The following is a 14,985-nucleotide window of genomic DNA, read 5'->3' as shown; positions in this document are numbered from 1 at the left end:
GTGCGTTTCTGTGTACACGAGGGTGGGATCTCTCGAGGGACCCAGCAGTTAGTCGCTAATTTCCACTCTGGTTTTTGTAAGTTTGGTTTTGCTCTCTGAAAACCCAGATCCGAGTGCCCAGCGGGCCTCTTGCCCTTTCTGTAGCCCCTCTTCCTGACCCAGCCCTTGGCCAGAGGAGCGGCTGTGCCTTGTACCAAAACAGCTCTGCCAGCGGGAGTGAGTTTGGGCAGGTAACACAGCCTCCCTAGGAAGGGATCGAACAGCTAGCGAAGCCCAGAGAGTGGTAGGAGGTGTCCTCTGTCCTTCTGAGCCTCGGCCAGCGCCTGACCTCTGGTGTCTGAAATCCCAAACCTTCTCCTCATCTCCCCGGGGAAGTTGCCCCTTCGTACACGTTCCCCAGTACGGTCCCTGTACGTGCAACGAGGGAATCTGCTGTCGGCTGGGGAGAGCCATTCATCCCACCCTGGTGTGGTTCTTGCAGATCGAGCAGGTGAGCCAGCTCTCGGCCTTGGTGGATGCCCAGCTGGACTACCACAGGCAGGCAGTGCAGATCCTGGACGAGCTCGCGGAAAAACTCAAACGCAGGTGAGTCCCAGGGTGCTGTAGGCACTCTCAGTTCTCACAGCCACGAGCTGTCCCTTGTCTGTAACTACCTGACCACCCCTCTAAATCTATCTCCTGGCGTTAAAGCAGCTTCTTGCAATCACTAGAGCTTCAATCCAGACCTTCTTCAGGTTGGAGGGAGCGACGCCAGCTGCGCAACTTGCTTTCAGTGACATCTGAAAAAAAAAACCTCTGTGCTTGCGCCACGGGCAGCCGGTGTGTGCTGGGCTGAGCCCTGCCTGAACCGAGGTGTGCTGTTCCCGGGGAGGCTGGACCTGAATTTGGGAGGGGTGGAGAAGGAGGGTGAAATCCCCTTCGTGCCGGTGCTCTCAGCCTCTTGCTTTGTGGGCGCTGAGCGCGGGAGCGTCCCCCAACAAGCGCCTTTCGGCCAGACCCATGCTCAAGTCGGAAATTGCATCATGCCGATAGATCAGACGGCTCATATGTCGCGAGGCGGACGTGCCTGTCACCCTGCGTCGCCTGGAACCGCCTAGCTTAGAGTCTTGGTGCCATTACCTTCGGCTGTGGTTAAGGAGGGTACCTGGAGATTGGCCGGGGTCGTGGTGCAGGAAGGTCCGTGTCGAGGGCTCCCAGTTGCTCTGAAGAGCAATTTTTTTCCCAGAAAGCGAACGCAGCGTGGTGGGGATGACGTGGGGGCCACAGGGCAATGGAGGAGCACTCAGATCACCGGATCTGTGAGCCCTCTGCCAGCCCCCTCGTTTTCCAGCTCTCCCCTCCGTGTTGAAGACGGTCCCTCCCGGTAGACCCCGCCGCGGACGGGGCGCTGCCACGCGTGCTCTGAGCCACGTGAGTTGGTGGAAGGCAGACGGGTGCCTGGCAGGCAGGAGCAGGGAGAACCGTGGAGCTGCCTGGTCTCGCTGCCCTCCCGGCTCCTTCCCGAACGCCCGACCTCCACAGCGTCCCCGGGGGAACGCGCGGTTGCTGCCGAGGTGCAAAGAAACACAGAGGTGCTGTTGAAATGCCGAGCGAGCTGGTTCACGTGACTGCTGTGACTTGCACGGTCGTTCTTTCTGCTGCTCTGTCTCACCTGAGCAAGCAGCTCCCCAAACCCTGGCCAAGGAAGGAGAGGCGGCTTCCCTGCATCTGGGGCTTCCCTGCGGAGCCGGGCACGTGCCTTCCTCAGCCCGGCGCACGGTGGCTTGGACAGAGCCAGGGCAGCGTCTCCGCTCCTCGGGGTGATTTGGCGATGCTGCCCTGCTGCTCTTTCCTCCTAGAAGAAACTGCTGAGTGGATCCTGTGTCTGGTTTGCATTAAGAAGAGCTGGGAGGATCCTGCCAAGCGTGAGCTTTCGGACTGCAGCACGAGTGTCCTCTGCTGGTCTGAATTGCCTGAGACTCCTCCGCAGCAAAGCCTGGGGCGTGTGGCCCTCTCTAAGGGCAAGGTCCCAAACCCTGGGCAAGATCCATCTTCAAAACACCCCAGCTCAGAGTGTTGTGCAGATTCTTGTCTACAAGCCAATCTGCTCCCCTGCGTAGCCACCGAGGAGAAAAAAATACCGTGTCGATCTCATCATACTCTGTTTCGTATTTCAATTTATCCACGTTTCTTTTCCTTCTTCCAGAATGAGGGAGGCCTCCTCGCGTCCCAAGCGGGAATACAAACCCAAACCCAGGGAGACGTACGACTTCGGAGACGCTGACCAATCTAACGGGGGCTTCTCTTGCAATCCTACCCCCAAAGTCTCAGGTAACGTTATCCCACGTGTGCGCACACGCAGGTGCCTCTGGAGCAGCCTCCTGGGGACGGAGGGGAACTACCCTGCCTGGAGATGATGTTTCTGGAGCGCTGGATGTGCCTGCATGAGCTGGGTGGCTCTGAAAAACGTCAGAAATGCCTCTAGACTCGAGCTGTTTTCTCTCGGGGCCCAGCAGCCTTCGTTACGTTGGCTCTGGGGACGTCCCGGCGGGGTCTCCAGCCCGGGCCGCTCGCTCGTAGTGCCCAGTCAGTGCCAGACAGGAAGAATGAAGCATCTCGCTCCCTCCCCGTCTTCCCTCACGCTGCATTCCTCCCTCCCTGGTCCTGGCGAGGCAGGCGGGTTTTTAACACAGCATGCGGGGCCGCCCTGTTTCTCCTAACAGATCCTCCCTTTGGGCCCTGCCTTTCCCTCTCTCCAGTTCACGTTGTTTTAAGCATGTCTCTTTTTGTTTGGAAGCAGCTTCCTCCTCTTTCCGATCCGACAAGCCGTCCCGGGCCTCCGTCAGGAGTATCCGTGAGTTTCCTCCCTCCGCATTGCATGATGTGTGACCATCTCTCCCCATCCCTCCTCGCTCCTCCTCCTGTGATGCTGCCGCTTGGAGCCGCTAATCCCTCCGTGCTGAGCCTGGCCGGCAGAACAGCTAAGCTAAGCTGAGCTGAGCCTCGAGCTTAAGCCCCAGATTAAACCAGCCACACTATATTGATATTTACCACCCCAAAGCTGGGGCCTTTGCTCACCCGGAGGAGCCGTAGCAGCTATCGTCACGCAGGCACGTCCTGTGTGAAGCCACAGGGATCAGATGCTTTTCCACGAGGTGTTGGACATCTCGAGGGTGACCCCGGTCTCGGTACAAGCACCCAGCTTGGATCTCTGCCCCACTGCAGAAGGTTTGGGGGGTGCAGGTGGAGCCCAAGGCAGGCTGAGCGGGTTTCGTAGCCACAGCCGGGCAGCGAGGAGCCTCGAATGAGTTGTGACCGTGGGGGTCTGCGGGTCAGCGTTCCTGCTGAAGGGACCCGGGGCCGGGGGGTCCCGTTGGGGTACGGAGGCCAGGCTGGGTCTGCGGCTCAGAGCCAGCGCGGTGGGGAGAGCTCGTGGTGGTGCAGAGACAGGGCAGGAGGACGTGAGGAGCCTGGTGCAGGGGAAGTGCCGTGGTGGTGGGACTGCCTGGTATTTTGGGAAGTCGTCTCAAAAACGCGAATCTGCTTGGCTGGTGCTTTTGGTGTTTTCCGAGTTCTCTTTTAATGCTCGATCCTCTCCTGCTGCGGATGTTCAGCTGGCAGCCGTTCGTGCCGTTCCCCTCGCCCTGGTTGGAAGAGCTCTAGCGCAGAGCCACAGGGCAACGGGGAGGGGGACGGGGGCCCCGCAGACCCCGGTGGTCTGTATTAGCTCGGTCCCTTCCCAGTGGGATCCCTACGGCTGCAAAACCAAGTGTCTGCCCATCCCAAAACGTCGGTGCGTTGCCAGAGCAAGCGGCAGCTTTCCCTGCTACAGAACATCCCCTTTGCCATCAAAAGGTCTGATGGTTAAATCACAGAGCTGCGATGGGGGGAAGAGACTTTGGGCTTCTCCCTATTTTTTTGCGGGAGGGGACCTCACGTGCGACACCGAGCTGCTGATTTGACGTGCCGTGCCCCGGGAGGCGGTCGCAGTCCTCTCCCCCTCTCCCTCCCATCGCCCTCAGGCTCGGGGTCTCTAAAGGGACCCCCGGGGTCGTCCTCCACCACGCGCTGATGTCTAACCCCATTGCTGACTAACTGAGGAACCGCGCGGCGGCAGCTCTCCTCTCCGGAGGAATAATGTGGCTTTTCTAATCCAGTTTAGGTTGGACTTTAGCTTAGAGCAGGGGAAATCCAGGCAGGAGCAGGGGAAGTCCAGGCAGGAGCAGGGGAAGTCCAGGCAGGAGCAGGCAGCACGGGGTGCTGGAGGTGGGAATCTGCTTTAGAAGAAGCTTTTGAGGAGTTTAAACTGAGTTAATGCTTTACCGTGGTGGGGGCAAAGTGAAGGGCCGGCTTCTCCCGGGCAGGGCAGAGCCCGGTTGTGAAAGCAGTCGTGCAAGTTGTGCGGAGCCGAGGATCCCGCGCGGTGGCCGGATCCGGCGTCTGCTGCCGCGAGCAGCGGCAGGAATCCCCGGCGCCGGCAGAGCCGGGGGTTTGAGGAAGGGGGTGTGAGGGGGTCCGGCTCACCTCTCCTCCCCTCCGCCTCTCCCCGCAGCCCCCCTGGACCAGCCCTGCTGCAAGGCTCTCTACGACTTCGAACCCGAAAACGATGGCGAGCTGGGCTTCAAGGAAGGCGACATCATCACCCTGACCAACCAGATTGACGAAAACTGGTACGAGGGCATGATCAACGGCCAGTCGGGCTTCTTCCCCCTCAACTACGTGGAAGTGCTGGTTCCGCTACCTCAGTGAAACGGCATCGCTCCCGTCCCCCCTCCGCTCGCGCGGGGCCGATCCTCCATTCCACCTCCATCCTGACGCTGGCCCTCTCCGGCGGCGGGCCGTGCTGTCTCTGCGTCACCTCGGGGCGAGTTTGCCACCAGGGAACAAGCCAGAAGGGTCGACGGGCCCCCTCACCCCCCGTGAATTTGGTTATTTTAATTTTTTTTTTTTTTTTGTCCTTCTGGTGCTTGAACTTCGGTACTTTGCACACCCTGCCGGGTCCCCCCTGACCGTACGGTTGCCGCAGGCCTCTCCCTGCCCAGTTTTTATCTTCCCTTTGGGTCAAGCATCCGGATGAGCCAGGCGGGAGAGCCGGGATGCATCCTTCACGCTGAGCATCAGCACGGGGAGACGCACGGTTTGGGGCAAGGGGGGACGACAGAGCAGCCCCCAGCCTCACCGAGGGCGAAGCCCTTCGCCCCCCGCCCCGTTGAACACTACCCCTCTCCCTGCGGGTGCCCAGCCTCCCTACGCCCAGCACCGCCGCAGGACCCCGGGGGCTCGGGGGGGTGGGGGGGGGGATGCCGTGGCACAGCAACACTACGCCACCCATCAAACACTAAGCCAGCCCCGCGGCGTGGGTGCTGAGCCCCGCCTGGGGTGCTGAGCCCTGCCGGGGGGGGTCTGTGCCATCCCTGCCCACCCTGGAGGGACGGAGCAGGGATGCTCTCAGCACCCCTCCCCACAGAGCTCAGCTCCAAAGCGGGGGGCTGTTCCCTTCTGCCCTTGATTTTAAGTATTTTAAGCCAGGTTTCCTAGTGCAAACCCTACCGCGTCCCTCGGAGCTGGGGGGTAATTTGGGGGGGGGGGGTGTGTCTGGAATTGGATCACAGCCCGGAGTCTGCCCACGGCGGGGCAGAGCAGGTCGGGGTTCCTCTCCCGGGGAGCCGTCGACACCCCGTGCGCTGCGGGGCTGGGGCTCCCCTCACCCTCACGTGCCTTTCCTGCGCCCCCCACCTCTGCCCCGCAGCGACCCTCCCCATGGGGGGGAGCAACGCGCCCCCCGTCACCGGCTTTGGTGGGAAAAGGTGTCGTACGCCCCGGCGCCGCTCCTGCGCCCCAAGCCTCCCCGCGTGGTCCGCGTTACGGGCAGAGAGGGGGTGTCCGAATGGGGCCCGGCCCTGGCAGCGCTCGCCCCATCTCTCACTCGACTCCGTGGTTTTTCCTTGCTAAAAACGTGGGCTCTTCCCCCTCTCCGTGGGCCTTGCCCGGGCTCCGGCACCTCTCCTCGGCTGGCACCGTCCCCGCCTGGCCGGGGGGGGCCCGAGCCCCAGCTCCGCACCGGGGAGCACGTCCCCGTCCCCGCTGCTCCCGCCTCCTGTTACAGTTACGCACCCCCCTTTTTAACGATTTTAACCGTGCATGTCCGTGTGTGTCCGACCTCCCGCCGCGCCGCGCTCCGAGCGGGCTGAGCGGTGACCCCAGTCCCGGCTGCGGGGAAGGGGGGGCACGGGGCAGCTCCCCCTCGCTCCCGGCGGCGCGGGGAACCCGAGGGACCCGTGTCCTCGGGGCCGTCGCCTCTGTCCCCCTCCTGGGGGGGACCTGGGTCACGTCCCGGGAACGCTGGCTCCCGCTCAGGTGGATTGAAATGCGTTTTGTCAGCTGGGACAACTTGCTAGACTTTTTTTTTTTTTTTTCCTAATGGTTTCTCCTGGTTTTTAGGGAAAAAAAAAAAAAAAAGACGCCCCACAAATCTTGACTTGTATCTCTGAATGAAAGTATTAAATGTTTTCTTCTTTCTAACAGCCGCGTCCTCTCTGTGAGTGCAAGACTGGGGGGGGGGGCCGCGGTGGGACGGAGGAGCACCCCTGGATGTACGTGTCCCCCCGATTCACCCCACACCAGGCAGCTGGAAGGTGCCTCCAGCCCACGAGGCCTCCGGCACCGTCCCTCGCCGCGGCACCGGCGAGACGTCCCCAAAGCCAGCGAAGCCGCACGCTGGCCGCGTCTCAGGATCGGCTCTTTAATCAACTACCACGTCCACAAACAACTTCACAGCCGGGACCACCGCCACCGCCCTCCCCTCCGCCGCTGCCCCCCCCGGGGCCGGCACAGCCGTGGGACAGGGCAGGATCCGGCGGGGTCCCAGGACCCTCCGGGCGAACCTCCCTGGAGCAGCGGCGTCCCCGCAGCGCTGCCCCGCGCCGGGGCTGGATGAGCCCCTTGGGCCCGGGGCGGGGGGGTCGCCGAGCCGAGCCCGGGCTGCTGGGACGGGACCTGGACCGAGTCGGAGCGGGGTGGGGGGGGTCCCGGCCCCTCAGCCGCTGAGCTTGAGGAGGCTGTAGATCTGCTCCAGGATGTGGGTGAAGCTCTGGTCTTTGGGGGTGCGGGAGGCCAGGGAGCCCTGAGACGGGGACGCAGCCCAAGGTGATTAAAACGGGGGGTTGGGGGGGGGGTGGCTGGAGCTGGGCCCTGGCTGAAGCGTGTCCCCGTCCCCGTCCCCCCCCAGCCCGCCCGGCGGAGGAAGCCCCTTCCCCACCTTCAGTTTGTCCAGGTAGGTCTGATCCTGACTCCACAGCTCCTGAAACTTCACCAGGTCGGGGGCTCCCTTGTAAAACTCCACCAGCAGCGTCTGGGGGGGGTTGGAAAGAGGGGGGGGGGGCTGCAGGCACCGGGGCTGCGCCACGTCGGGCACCTGCCCCCCCCCCCCCCGCACCGCGCCTGCGGCACCGAGACCTCGGCAGCGCGGCGGGGACGGAGAAGAGATTGTCGCCGTCACCGGGGCTAAAGGCAGGATGGGGACGGGGACTTCTCCTCGCCGGGGCGGGGGGGGGGGTTTCATGGCCCCCCGCCCCCCCCGCTCACCATCTCCTGCAGGACGTCGTTGGTGAGGAAGCCGTCCTGGATGTAGGCCACCTCCACCTCCATGGGGATGCCGTAGTCGTTGGGCCGTTGCTGGATGACGGGAGAGCGGGGTCACCCCCCGGCACTGGGGCCACCCCCCGGCACTGGGGCCACCCCCCCCATCCCAAATAAACCCCCCACCCGCCCCCCTCGCCGCGGGGCCGGCAGCCACCCACCTCCGGCGGCGGCATCACCCAGAACGGCGCAATTTTGGACTCCACGCCGGGGTTGCCGTGATAGTAGGGTCCTGGGTGGGGGGGAGAGATGGGGCTGACTCGGGGGGGGTGGGGGGGTGTGTGTGGGGGGTGCCGGCAGCCCCAGCACCCCCGGGCCGGCGGGGCCGGGGCTCTTACCGCAGATGAGGGCCAGGCAGGGCTGGAAGCCGTTGCCGCTCCCCTGCAGCTTGAGCTGATAATCCATCTGGGCATCGATGTCGTGCAGGGAGGGCAGCGCGGGGCCGAAGGGGTGGCTGTGGTACCAGCCCACCAGCGACAGCCCCCGCAGGAACAGGCTCTGGCAGATCTGGGACGGGCAGACGCTGTGGGTCCGGGTGTCCCCCGTCCCCCCCCCCCCCCCACCAGCCGGGACCCCCCCCCACCCGCCCACCCGTGGGGCCGATGTACCTCCTCCTCCACGGCACCGGCGGCCTCGGCATCGCCCAGGCGGGTCCGGCACGGGAAGGCTCGCAGCACCGTCAGCACTGCGGGGAGCGGGGGGGGGTGCAGGGTGGGTGACTCCGCTGGGGGCTGGGAGGGGGGGGCACCCGGCCACCCAGCCACCCACCCCGCTACCTACGCTGCGTGTTGGTGTCCCACCGCCCGCCCAGGTAGCCCACCACTTCGCTCCGCGTCAGGTGGCTGTGGAAATCCTAAAGAAAAAGGTTAAAATCAACAGTCGGGGCCCAAAATGACACCGGGGGGACCCCTCTCCCCGCGGGTGTCCCCAGCGCCATCGGAGATGTCCCAGCCTGTCGCGTCCCCCCCCCGGGGAGGGGACGCACCAGGAGCAGGAGGACGTTGCTGGAAATGGCCACGTTGAAGGGCTGGAACTTGTTGATGGCGGCGAAGGACGTCACCTCCACCAGGGTCTGGGGGTTCCTGGAAGAGCCGCAGCCCCGCTGCCACAGCCGCCCCCGGCCCCCCCCCCCCGTCCCCCGCACCCATGGGGCCGGCGGTGACACCCGTGGGGCTCGGGCCCCCATCCCTGTCGCACCCTACCTGGCCGAGTCGCGGGTGCCCAGGGTGCAGTAGCGGACGGGTACCCGGGGTTTGCTCTCCAGCCTCTTCCCCGGGGGGCCGTGCTCTGCGAAGCACAACGCGCCGTCACCGCTGCCGCGCCGCCCAGGGTCCCCCGGGACCCCCGTCGCCACCTTACCCGTCCCCACTGGCTCCGCCAGGCTCTTGCACTGCTGCTTCTTGCTCCTCTCCTCCGGTTTTTTGGCAGCCGCGGGCTCCGGCACGGGCGCCCGACCTTCCCTCGTCACCTCCTCCTCTTCCTCCTCGGGCATCTCCTCCTCCTCGCCCTCGCTGGCCAGGCTCTGCGGGCAGCACCGGGCTGGCACCCATCCTGCCACCCACGCTGGGGGCCACCCGAGGCTCCCGGTGGGTGGGGGGGATGTCGCCCGACCCACCTCCTCGGCGGGGGGTGCGTTGGGCTGGTGCTTGCGCAGCCAAGCGGCTTTGTACTGGTCCAGCTTCTGGCCCTTGTAGCGGACGGACGCCCAACCGCACCCCGACTTCTTGGCGGGGTTCACCAGGCGCTTGCAGTGGGTGGCCCAGGCGCTGGGCGAGTTGAAGACCTGCCCCGTCTCCTGCCAGGTGATGGTCCCGTCCGCCCCCAGGTCCCCCACAAACTTCTTGCCCTGGGGAGTACGGGGTGAGCGGGAAGGCACCCGCCGGGTCCCCGTCCCCCGTCCCTGTCCCCCCGCCCCGTGTCCCCGCGCCGGCCCGGCTCACCAGGTAGTAGATGGAGAGGACGCCGCGGGCCGGCTCGAGGAGCCCGTCGCGGAGCAGGACGCGGAGGGTGATGCTGCGGCGGGTGAGCACGGCCCCCCGGGTGCCCCCCAACGCCTTCGCCCCGCTCCCGGCGTCCGGCTCAGCCTCCGCCTCGTCCAGCCCCGGCTCCAGCTCGTCCTCATCCTCCTCCAGGCACTCGTCCCCGCCGGGGGAGGCGGCCGCCAGCGCTGCGGGATGGGACACGCCGTGTGGGGTCCTCCCCAGGGGCAGCACCCATGGGTGTCCCCCCAAGAGCATCCCTGGGCCCCCCCCCCTCGTGCCTGCCTGTGGATGGGGACGACGGGACAGGGATGCACGGGGACACGGGGACACAAGCGTGCAGGGACACGGGAAGAGGGGACACGAGGCTGTGGGGAGGAGGGACACGGGGACAGGGGGGCTCGGGGACGGGGGGTGGGGAGAGGGGACCCAGGGCCGGGAGGATGGGGACACTGATGGGGGGACGGGGGGAGATGTGGGGCTGTGAGGACACAGGGACGTGACGACAGGGGACACGGGGACACGGGGACACAGAGCCAGGGGGATGGGGGGACATGGGGACACAGGGACACGGTGACATGGCTGGGGGACACGGGGACACAGAGCCAGGGGGATGGGGGGACACGGGGGGACATGGGGGACACACATGGGGACACACACAGGGACACACACAGGGACACACACAGGGGGACACACGGGGGGACACATGGGGGGACACATGGGGGGACACACTGCGGGGACACACACATGGGGGACACACGGGGACACACACGGGGACACACACAGGGACACACACACACATGGGGGACACACACGGGGACACACACACACACACGGGGACACACAGGGACACACACGGGGACACACGCGGGGACACACGTGGGGACACACACACACACACACACACGGGGACACACACAGGGACACACACGGGGACACACACACACACACACACACACACAGGGACACACACGGGGACACACGGGGGGACACACGCGGGGACACACGCGGGGACACACACACACACACAGGGACACACACAGGGACACACACGGGGGGACACACGGGGGGACACACGCGGGGACACACACACACACACACACACAGAGGGACACACACGGGAGGACACACGGGGGGACACACGGGGGGACACACGCGGGGACACACACACACACACACACACACACAGGGACACACACGCGGGGACACGCGGGGACACAGGGGCTCCCGGGGCCCAGCAGGTCCCAGCGCCCGGTCTGAACGCGGGGGGTGCGGGGGGACACACGGCCCCGCCCCCGCTCCGGTCTCGCCCCACGGGGGTCCCGGGGTGCCCGGCCGCGTGCAGGTGCGCACCCAGGGTCCCGCGTGTCCGTGCACTTGCGTGTGCGTGTGCGCGAGCATGCGCAGGTACACACGTGTGTGCACGGGGGGGGGGGGGGTGTGTGCACGCAGGTGCATGTGTGCGCGCGCGCGCGTGTGCGTGCGTGCCCCGGGTGCGCGCGTGTGCGGCACGCTCTGCGGGGGGGGGGTGTGCACGGCGCGTGTCTGTGTGCGCGTGTTCCCGGCCGGTGCGTGCGTGTGCGGGGCCTCCGGTGCGTGTGCGCGTGTCTCTGCCTGCGTGCCCGCTGCGTGCCCGGTGCGCGCGTGCGAGCGGCGCGCGCCCGCCGGTACCTGCCATGCTCCGCTCCCGCCGCTCCCGCCGCTCCCGCCTCCCCCGGTGCGCGCGGCGGCGGCGCCACGTGATGGGGCGGCCCCGCGCGCCCCGCCCCGCCCGGGGGGGGGGGGGAACGACACCGGGAACGGGGGGGGGGAACGATACCGGGAACGGGGGGGGGCGGACACCGGCACCGGGGGGGGGCGGACACCGGCACCGGGGGGGGAACGACACCGGCACCGGGGGGGGGGGGGAACGATACCGGGAACGGGGGGGGGGGGAACGACACCGGCACCGGGGGGGGCGGACACCGGCACCGGGGGGCGACAGGCCCGCACCTGCCGCAGCGGGGGGGACACAGCCCCGGCCCGGGGCCCTGACCGCCCCCCCCCCCCCCCCGGCCGGGGACCCCCCCGCTGCCCTTCGCCCCGGGGCGGGGCTGCCCGGTGCCCGCAGCCCGGGAGGGGCCGGCCCGGTCCGGCGGCACCTGCGGCTCCTGCGGCGGGCGGAGCTGGCCCGGCCGGTGGCACTGCCCCCCCCCGGGACCGGCACAGCTACGAGGGCTTCGTGGAGAAGCGGGGCCCGAGGGACCGGGTGGGCTGGCACCCCCCGGGACCGACCCCGGCCCCCCCCCGGCACTGACCCTCCCGGGACCGACCCACCACCCCGGTCCCCTCCACCGCCCGGAGCGTCCCCGCGGAGCCCGGGGTGCCGGTGCCGGTGCCCCCCGCAGCCCCCGGTGCCGGAGCTGAGGCCCGTCCCCCCCCCGCAGGGCTCCCGGGGGGTCTGGGCCGGGCTGCGGGGGGTCCCGCTCGCCTTCCGCGGGGGCACTGCGAGGTACGGGGGGGGGGGGGGGCTGCGGGCAGGACCCCCGGGACCGGGACCCCCGGGTGGGCTGTCCTGGGCGGGACCCGGGAGATTCCCCCAAGCTGGGACCCCCCTGGGTGGGACCCCCGTGTCTGGGACCCACCCTGCGGCCTGGCACCGCTGTCATGTCCCGGGGCTGGGACCCCCCCCAGGGTGGGACCCCCGGGATGGTGCCGCTGGGGGGGGACGATGACACCCCTCCAGGCTGCGACCCCGGGATTGGGACCCCCCCGTCCAGGCTGGGACCCGGAGACACCCCCAGGACCCCCCCAGGGTGGGACCCCCCAGGACAAGAAACCTGTGGGTGGGACCTGGTGGGTTCCTCCAGACTGGGACCCCTGGGACCCACCCCCAGCTGAGAGCCCTGAGGTGGGACCCCTCCCCGAGATGGGACCCCAGAGACCCCCCTGGGCCAGACCCCCCCGGGGTGGGACCCCTGGGACTGGGACCCCCAAGGTGGGATGCCTGGGCTGGGACCTTTGGGTGACACTGGGGCGGGGGGGGGGGGTGTCCACCAGGCTGGGACCCCCACGGAGGTGAGGGAGGGGGCCCAGCCTGGGGCAGGGGGCCGGGGGGGTCCCAGAGGGGGCTGAGGCCTGGCGCACTCGTGTCCATGGTGGTGGTGGGCAGGGGGGGCCCACGCTCGGGTGCCCCCAGCCCCTGGCGGTGCTGGACCTGGGCGAGCTGGTGGCCGTACGGGCCGAGGGAGGGGGGCTCGTCCTCAGGCTGAGGGGACGGGAGGTGGCACTGAAGGTGGGGGACACCCCGTGGGGGGGCACGGGGGGGCTGGGGACACTGGGGGACACTGGGGGTCCCCGGGGGGGGGGGGGGGCTGGGGACACAGGGTGGGAGAGGGACGCAGAGAGCACCAGGCAGGGCAGAAGGTGAGCGGGGGTCCGGGGACAGGGACGGGCGGCATCGCAGCGCGAGTCCCCGTGTGAGGGGTGTCCCCCCCCCCCAGGGCGAGGGTCCCCATGCAAGGGGTGCCATCAGGGTGGGGGTCCCCCTGCGAGGGGGGTCCCCAGGACCTGGGTCCCTATGCAAGGGGTGTCCCCAGGGTGAGGGGCCACATGTGAGGGGGTGTCCCCCCAGGGCGAGGGTCCCCACGGGGTGCAGGTGCCAATGTGAGGGGTGGTCTCGGGATGTGGGTCCCCGTGCGAGGGGTGTCCCCAGGGCGAGGGTCCCCACGGGGTGCAGGTCCCCGTGTGAGGGGTGGTCTCCGGATGTGGGTCCCCGTGCGAGGGGTGTCCCCAGGGCGAGGGGTGGCAGCCCCCCGCTGACGCAGCCCCCTCGGCAGCGCGGTGCTGCTGCAGCGCTCCAGGGTGAACCGCGTGGACCAGGGCTACGTCATCGATGTGGACACGCCGGTGAGCGATGGGGACGGGGACCCCGCACACCCCCCACACCTCCCGCCGGCACCCACCCGAGCCCCTGGGCTGGCACCCAAGGGACTGGCACCCATGGGGTCTGACAACCCCAAGGCCCCCCTCAAGGAGCTGGGACCCCCCCCAAAGGCAAGGAGCCCTGGGAACTGGGACCCCCCCAAGGGACTGGGACCCCCAAGGATCTGGACCCCCCCCAGGACTAGGGTGCCTGGGAACTGGGACACCCAAGGCCGGGACCCCTAAGGGGGTGAGACCCAAGGGACTGGGACCCCAAAAGGACAGGGACCCCCCCAAAGAGCTGAGACCCACAGGGCTGGGACCCCCCCCCCCAAGGCCAGTGGGGCTGTGGGCAGGGAACGGGGGGCTATGGGGGGGGACCCATGGCAGGGGGGGGTCCCCGAGTGACACAGTGTGTCCCCCCAGCATGGCCGAGGTGGTGCGGTTCTTTGTGGAGAGCAGCAAGGGCGGCCTGCGGCCCCCTGCCCCCCGACTGCAGCCTGCGGCTCGGGGGGCTACGGGGGGGCTACGGGGGCTGGGGGGGTCTCGCGGGATGGTGTTGGGAGTGGTTGGGGGTGGCGGAGGGTCTTTGGGGGGTTGCTGGAGTCACGTGAGCGTTGGGGTGACGTGGGGTGCAGTGGGATGGTGTTGGGGGGGCCAGAGCTGCCGCAGTGTTGCCAACTGGCACGGGGGGGGTCTGGGGGGGTTTGGGGGTGTCGGGGCAGGCGGAGGGTCCCTGACCACCGCCCGGCTGCCCCCTGCCCAGCCCCGTGGGCTCAGGGTGCTGAAGCCATCCCCGAGCCCCCCGAGCCCCGTGCTGCAGCCCCCGGGGGGGGGGCCGGGGGGAGCCCCCCCATTTGGGGCCATCCCGGAGGAGCAGACCTACGTGACCGAGCAGGGTGAGGCTGGCCGGGCTTGGGGAAACTGAGGCAGGGCCCCCCCCCCCCCAAACCCCTGCCCTTCTCTGCAGGTGAGCGAGACCCCCAGAGCTCAGCACCCCATCCTGCCACCCCACGACCCGGGGGGGGGTGTCCAGGTCCCGCTGCGGGAGGGGGGATGTGGGGGTGTGCCAGGACCCCCTGGGTTCCTGGGTCCTGTCACCAGCTGGGGGGGGGCCGGACCCCCGGGTCCCCTGCAGGCGGTCACCTCCCCCCCCGCAGGCATGGCCGAGGAGCTCCCCAAGAAGCTGCAGCTGCGCCGAGCTCTCATCGAGGACTGACGGGCGCCGGCGCGGGGGGGGACACCCAGCTGCCCCCCCACGATCCCAGCACCCCCCTAGGGCTGGGGGGGCACCGGGGAGGGGGGGGTGCAGGTGGTACAGCCTGGGGGGGGGGGGAGCCAGCAGCAGAACCCCAACCCGCATATTTGGGGGGGGCATCGCCCCAGGCACCATCCCGAATAAAGGCACTGTCCCGCTCAGCCCCATCTCAGCTCCTTGCGCCATGGGGGTGGCACGGGGACACCCCCCCCTTCCCCCCCCCCCAAA

The 14,985-nt window shown here is 68.3% G+C and overlaps 3 protein-coding genes across 7 annotated transcripts in view; 2 read left to right on the top strand and 1 right to left on the bottom strand.

Annotated features, from left to right (window-relative positions):
- SH3GL1 (SH3 domain containing GRB2 like 1, endophilin A2) overlaps positions 1 to 6,501 on the top strand; it is a 29,784-nt gene extending 23,283 nt beyond the window's left edge. For 3 of the 4 annotated variants that reach the window (XM_075776761.1, XM_075776763.1, XM_075776764.1), the window contains 4 exons: positions 482 to 585; positions 2,186 to 2,310; positions 2,780 to 2,833; positions 4,532 to 6,501. In XM_075776761.1, coding sequence (XP_075632876.1) covers positions 482 to 585; positions 2,186 to 2,310; positions 2,780 to 2,833; positions 4,532 to 4,728 — 480 coding nt within the window. In that variant the 3' untranslated portion in view covers positions 4,729 to 6,501. The remainder of the gene's footprint in view (positions 1 to 481; positions 586 to 2,185; positions 2,311 to 2,779; positions 2,834 to 4,531) is intronic. The other variant, XM_075776762.1, reaches the window with a different exon arrangement.
- A 457-nt stretch (positions 6,502 to 6,958) lies between these two features.
- On the bottom strand, positions 6,959 to 11,336 carry MPND (MPN domain containing). 2 transcript variants are annotated; one of them, XM_075776755.1, is made up of 12 exons: positions 11,268 to 11,336; positions 9,558 to 9,784; positions 8,977 to 9,463; positions 8,820 to 8,904; positions 8,603 to 8,699; positions 8,398 to 8,470; positions 8,226 to 8,302; positions 7,956 to 8,124; positions 7,779 to 7,849; positions 7,564 to 7,653; positions 7,238 to 7,330; positions 6,959 to 7,102 (listed from the first exon to the last, which is right to left on the bottom strand). In XM_075776755.1, the coding sequence occupies exons 1-12, from the start codon at positions 11,272 to 11,274 to the stop codon at positions 7,016 to 7,018; spliced, it is 1,563 nt and encodes a 520-aa protein (XP_075632870.1). In that variant the 5' UTR covers positions 11,275 to 11,336; the 3' UTR covers positions 6,959 to 7,015. The 2 variants fall into 2 exon arrangements, with proteins under 2 accessions (XP_075632870.1, XP_075632871.1); XM_075776756.1 differs by having other exon boundaries at positions 8,820 to 9,139; positions 9,233 to 9,463.
- On the top strand, positions 11,273 to 14,753 carry STAP2 (signal transducing adaptor family member 2). Its single transcript, XM_075776273.1, has 10 exons — positions 11,273 to 11,335; positions 11,707 to 11,844; positions 12,023 to 12,087; positions 12,672 to 12,870; positions 13,210 to 13,241; positions 13,415 to 13,488; positions 13,913 to 14,074; positions 14,225 to 14,398; positions 14,470 to 14,506; positions 14,628 to 14,753. The coding sequence occupies exons 1-10, from the start codon at positions 11,273 to 11,275 to the stop codon at positions 14,716 to 14,718; spliced, it is 1,035 nt and encodes a 344-aa protein (XP_075632388.1). The 3' UTR covers positions 14,719 to 14,753.
- Positions 14,754 to 14,985: the final 232 nt, after the last annotated feature.

Source organism: Balearica regulorum, chromosome 26 (assembly GCF_011004875.1).
Source record: "Balearica regulorum gibbericeps isolate bBalReg1 chromosome 26, bBalReg1.pri, whole genome shotgun sequence".
Lineage (NCBI taxonomy): Eukaryota > Metazoa > Chordata > Aves > Gruiformes > Gruidae > Balearica > Balearica regulorum.
This window is presented reverse-complemented; position numbering and strand designations above follow the sequence as displayed.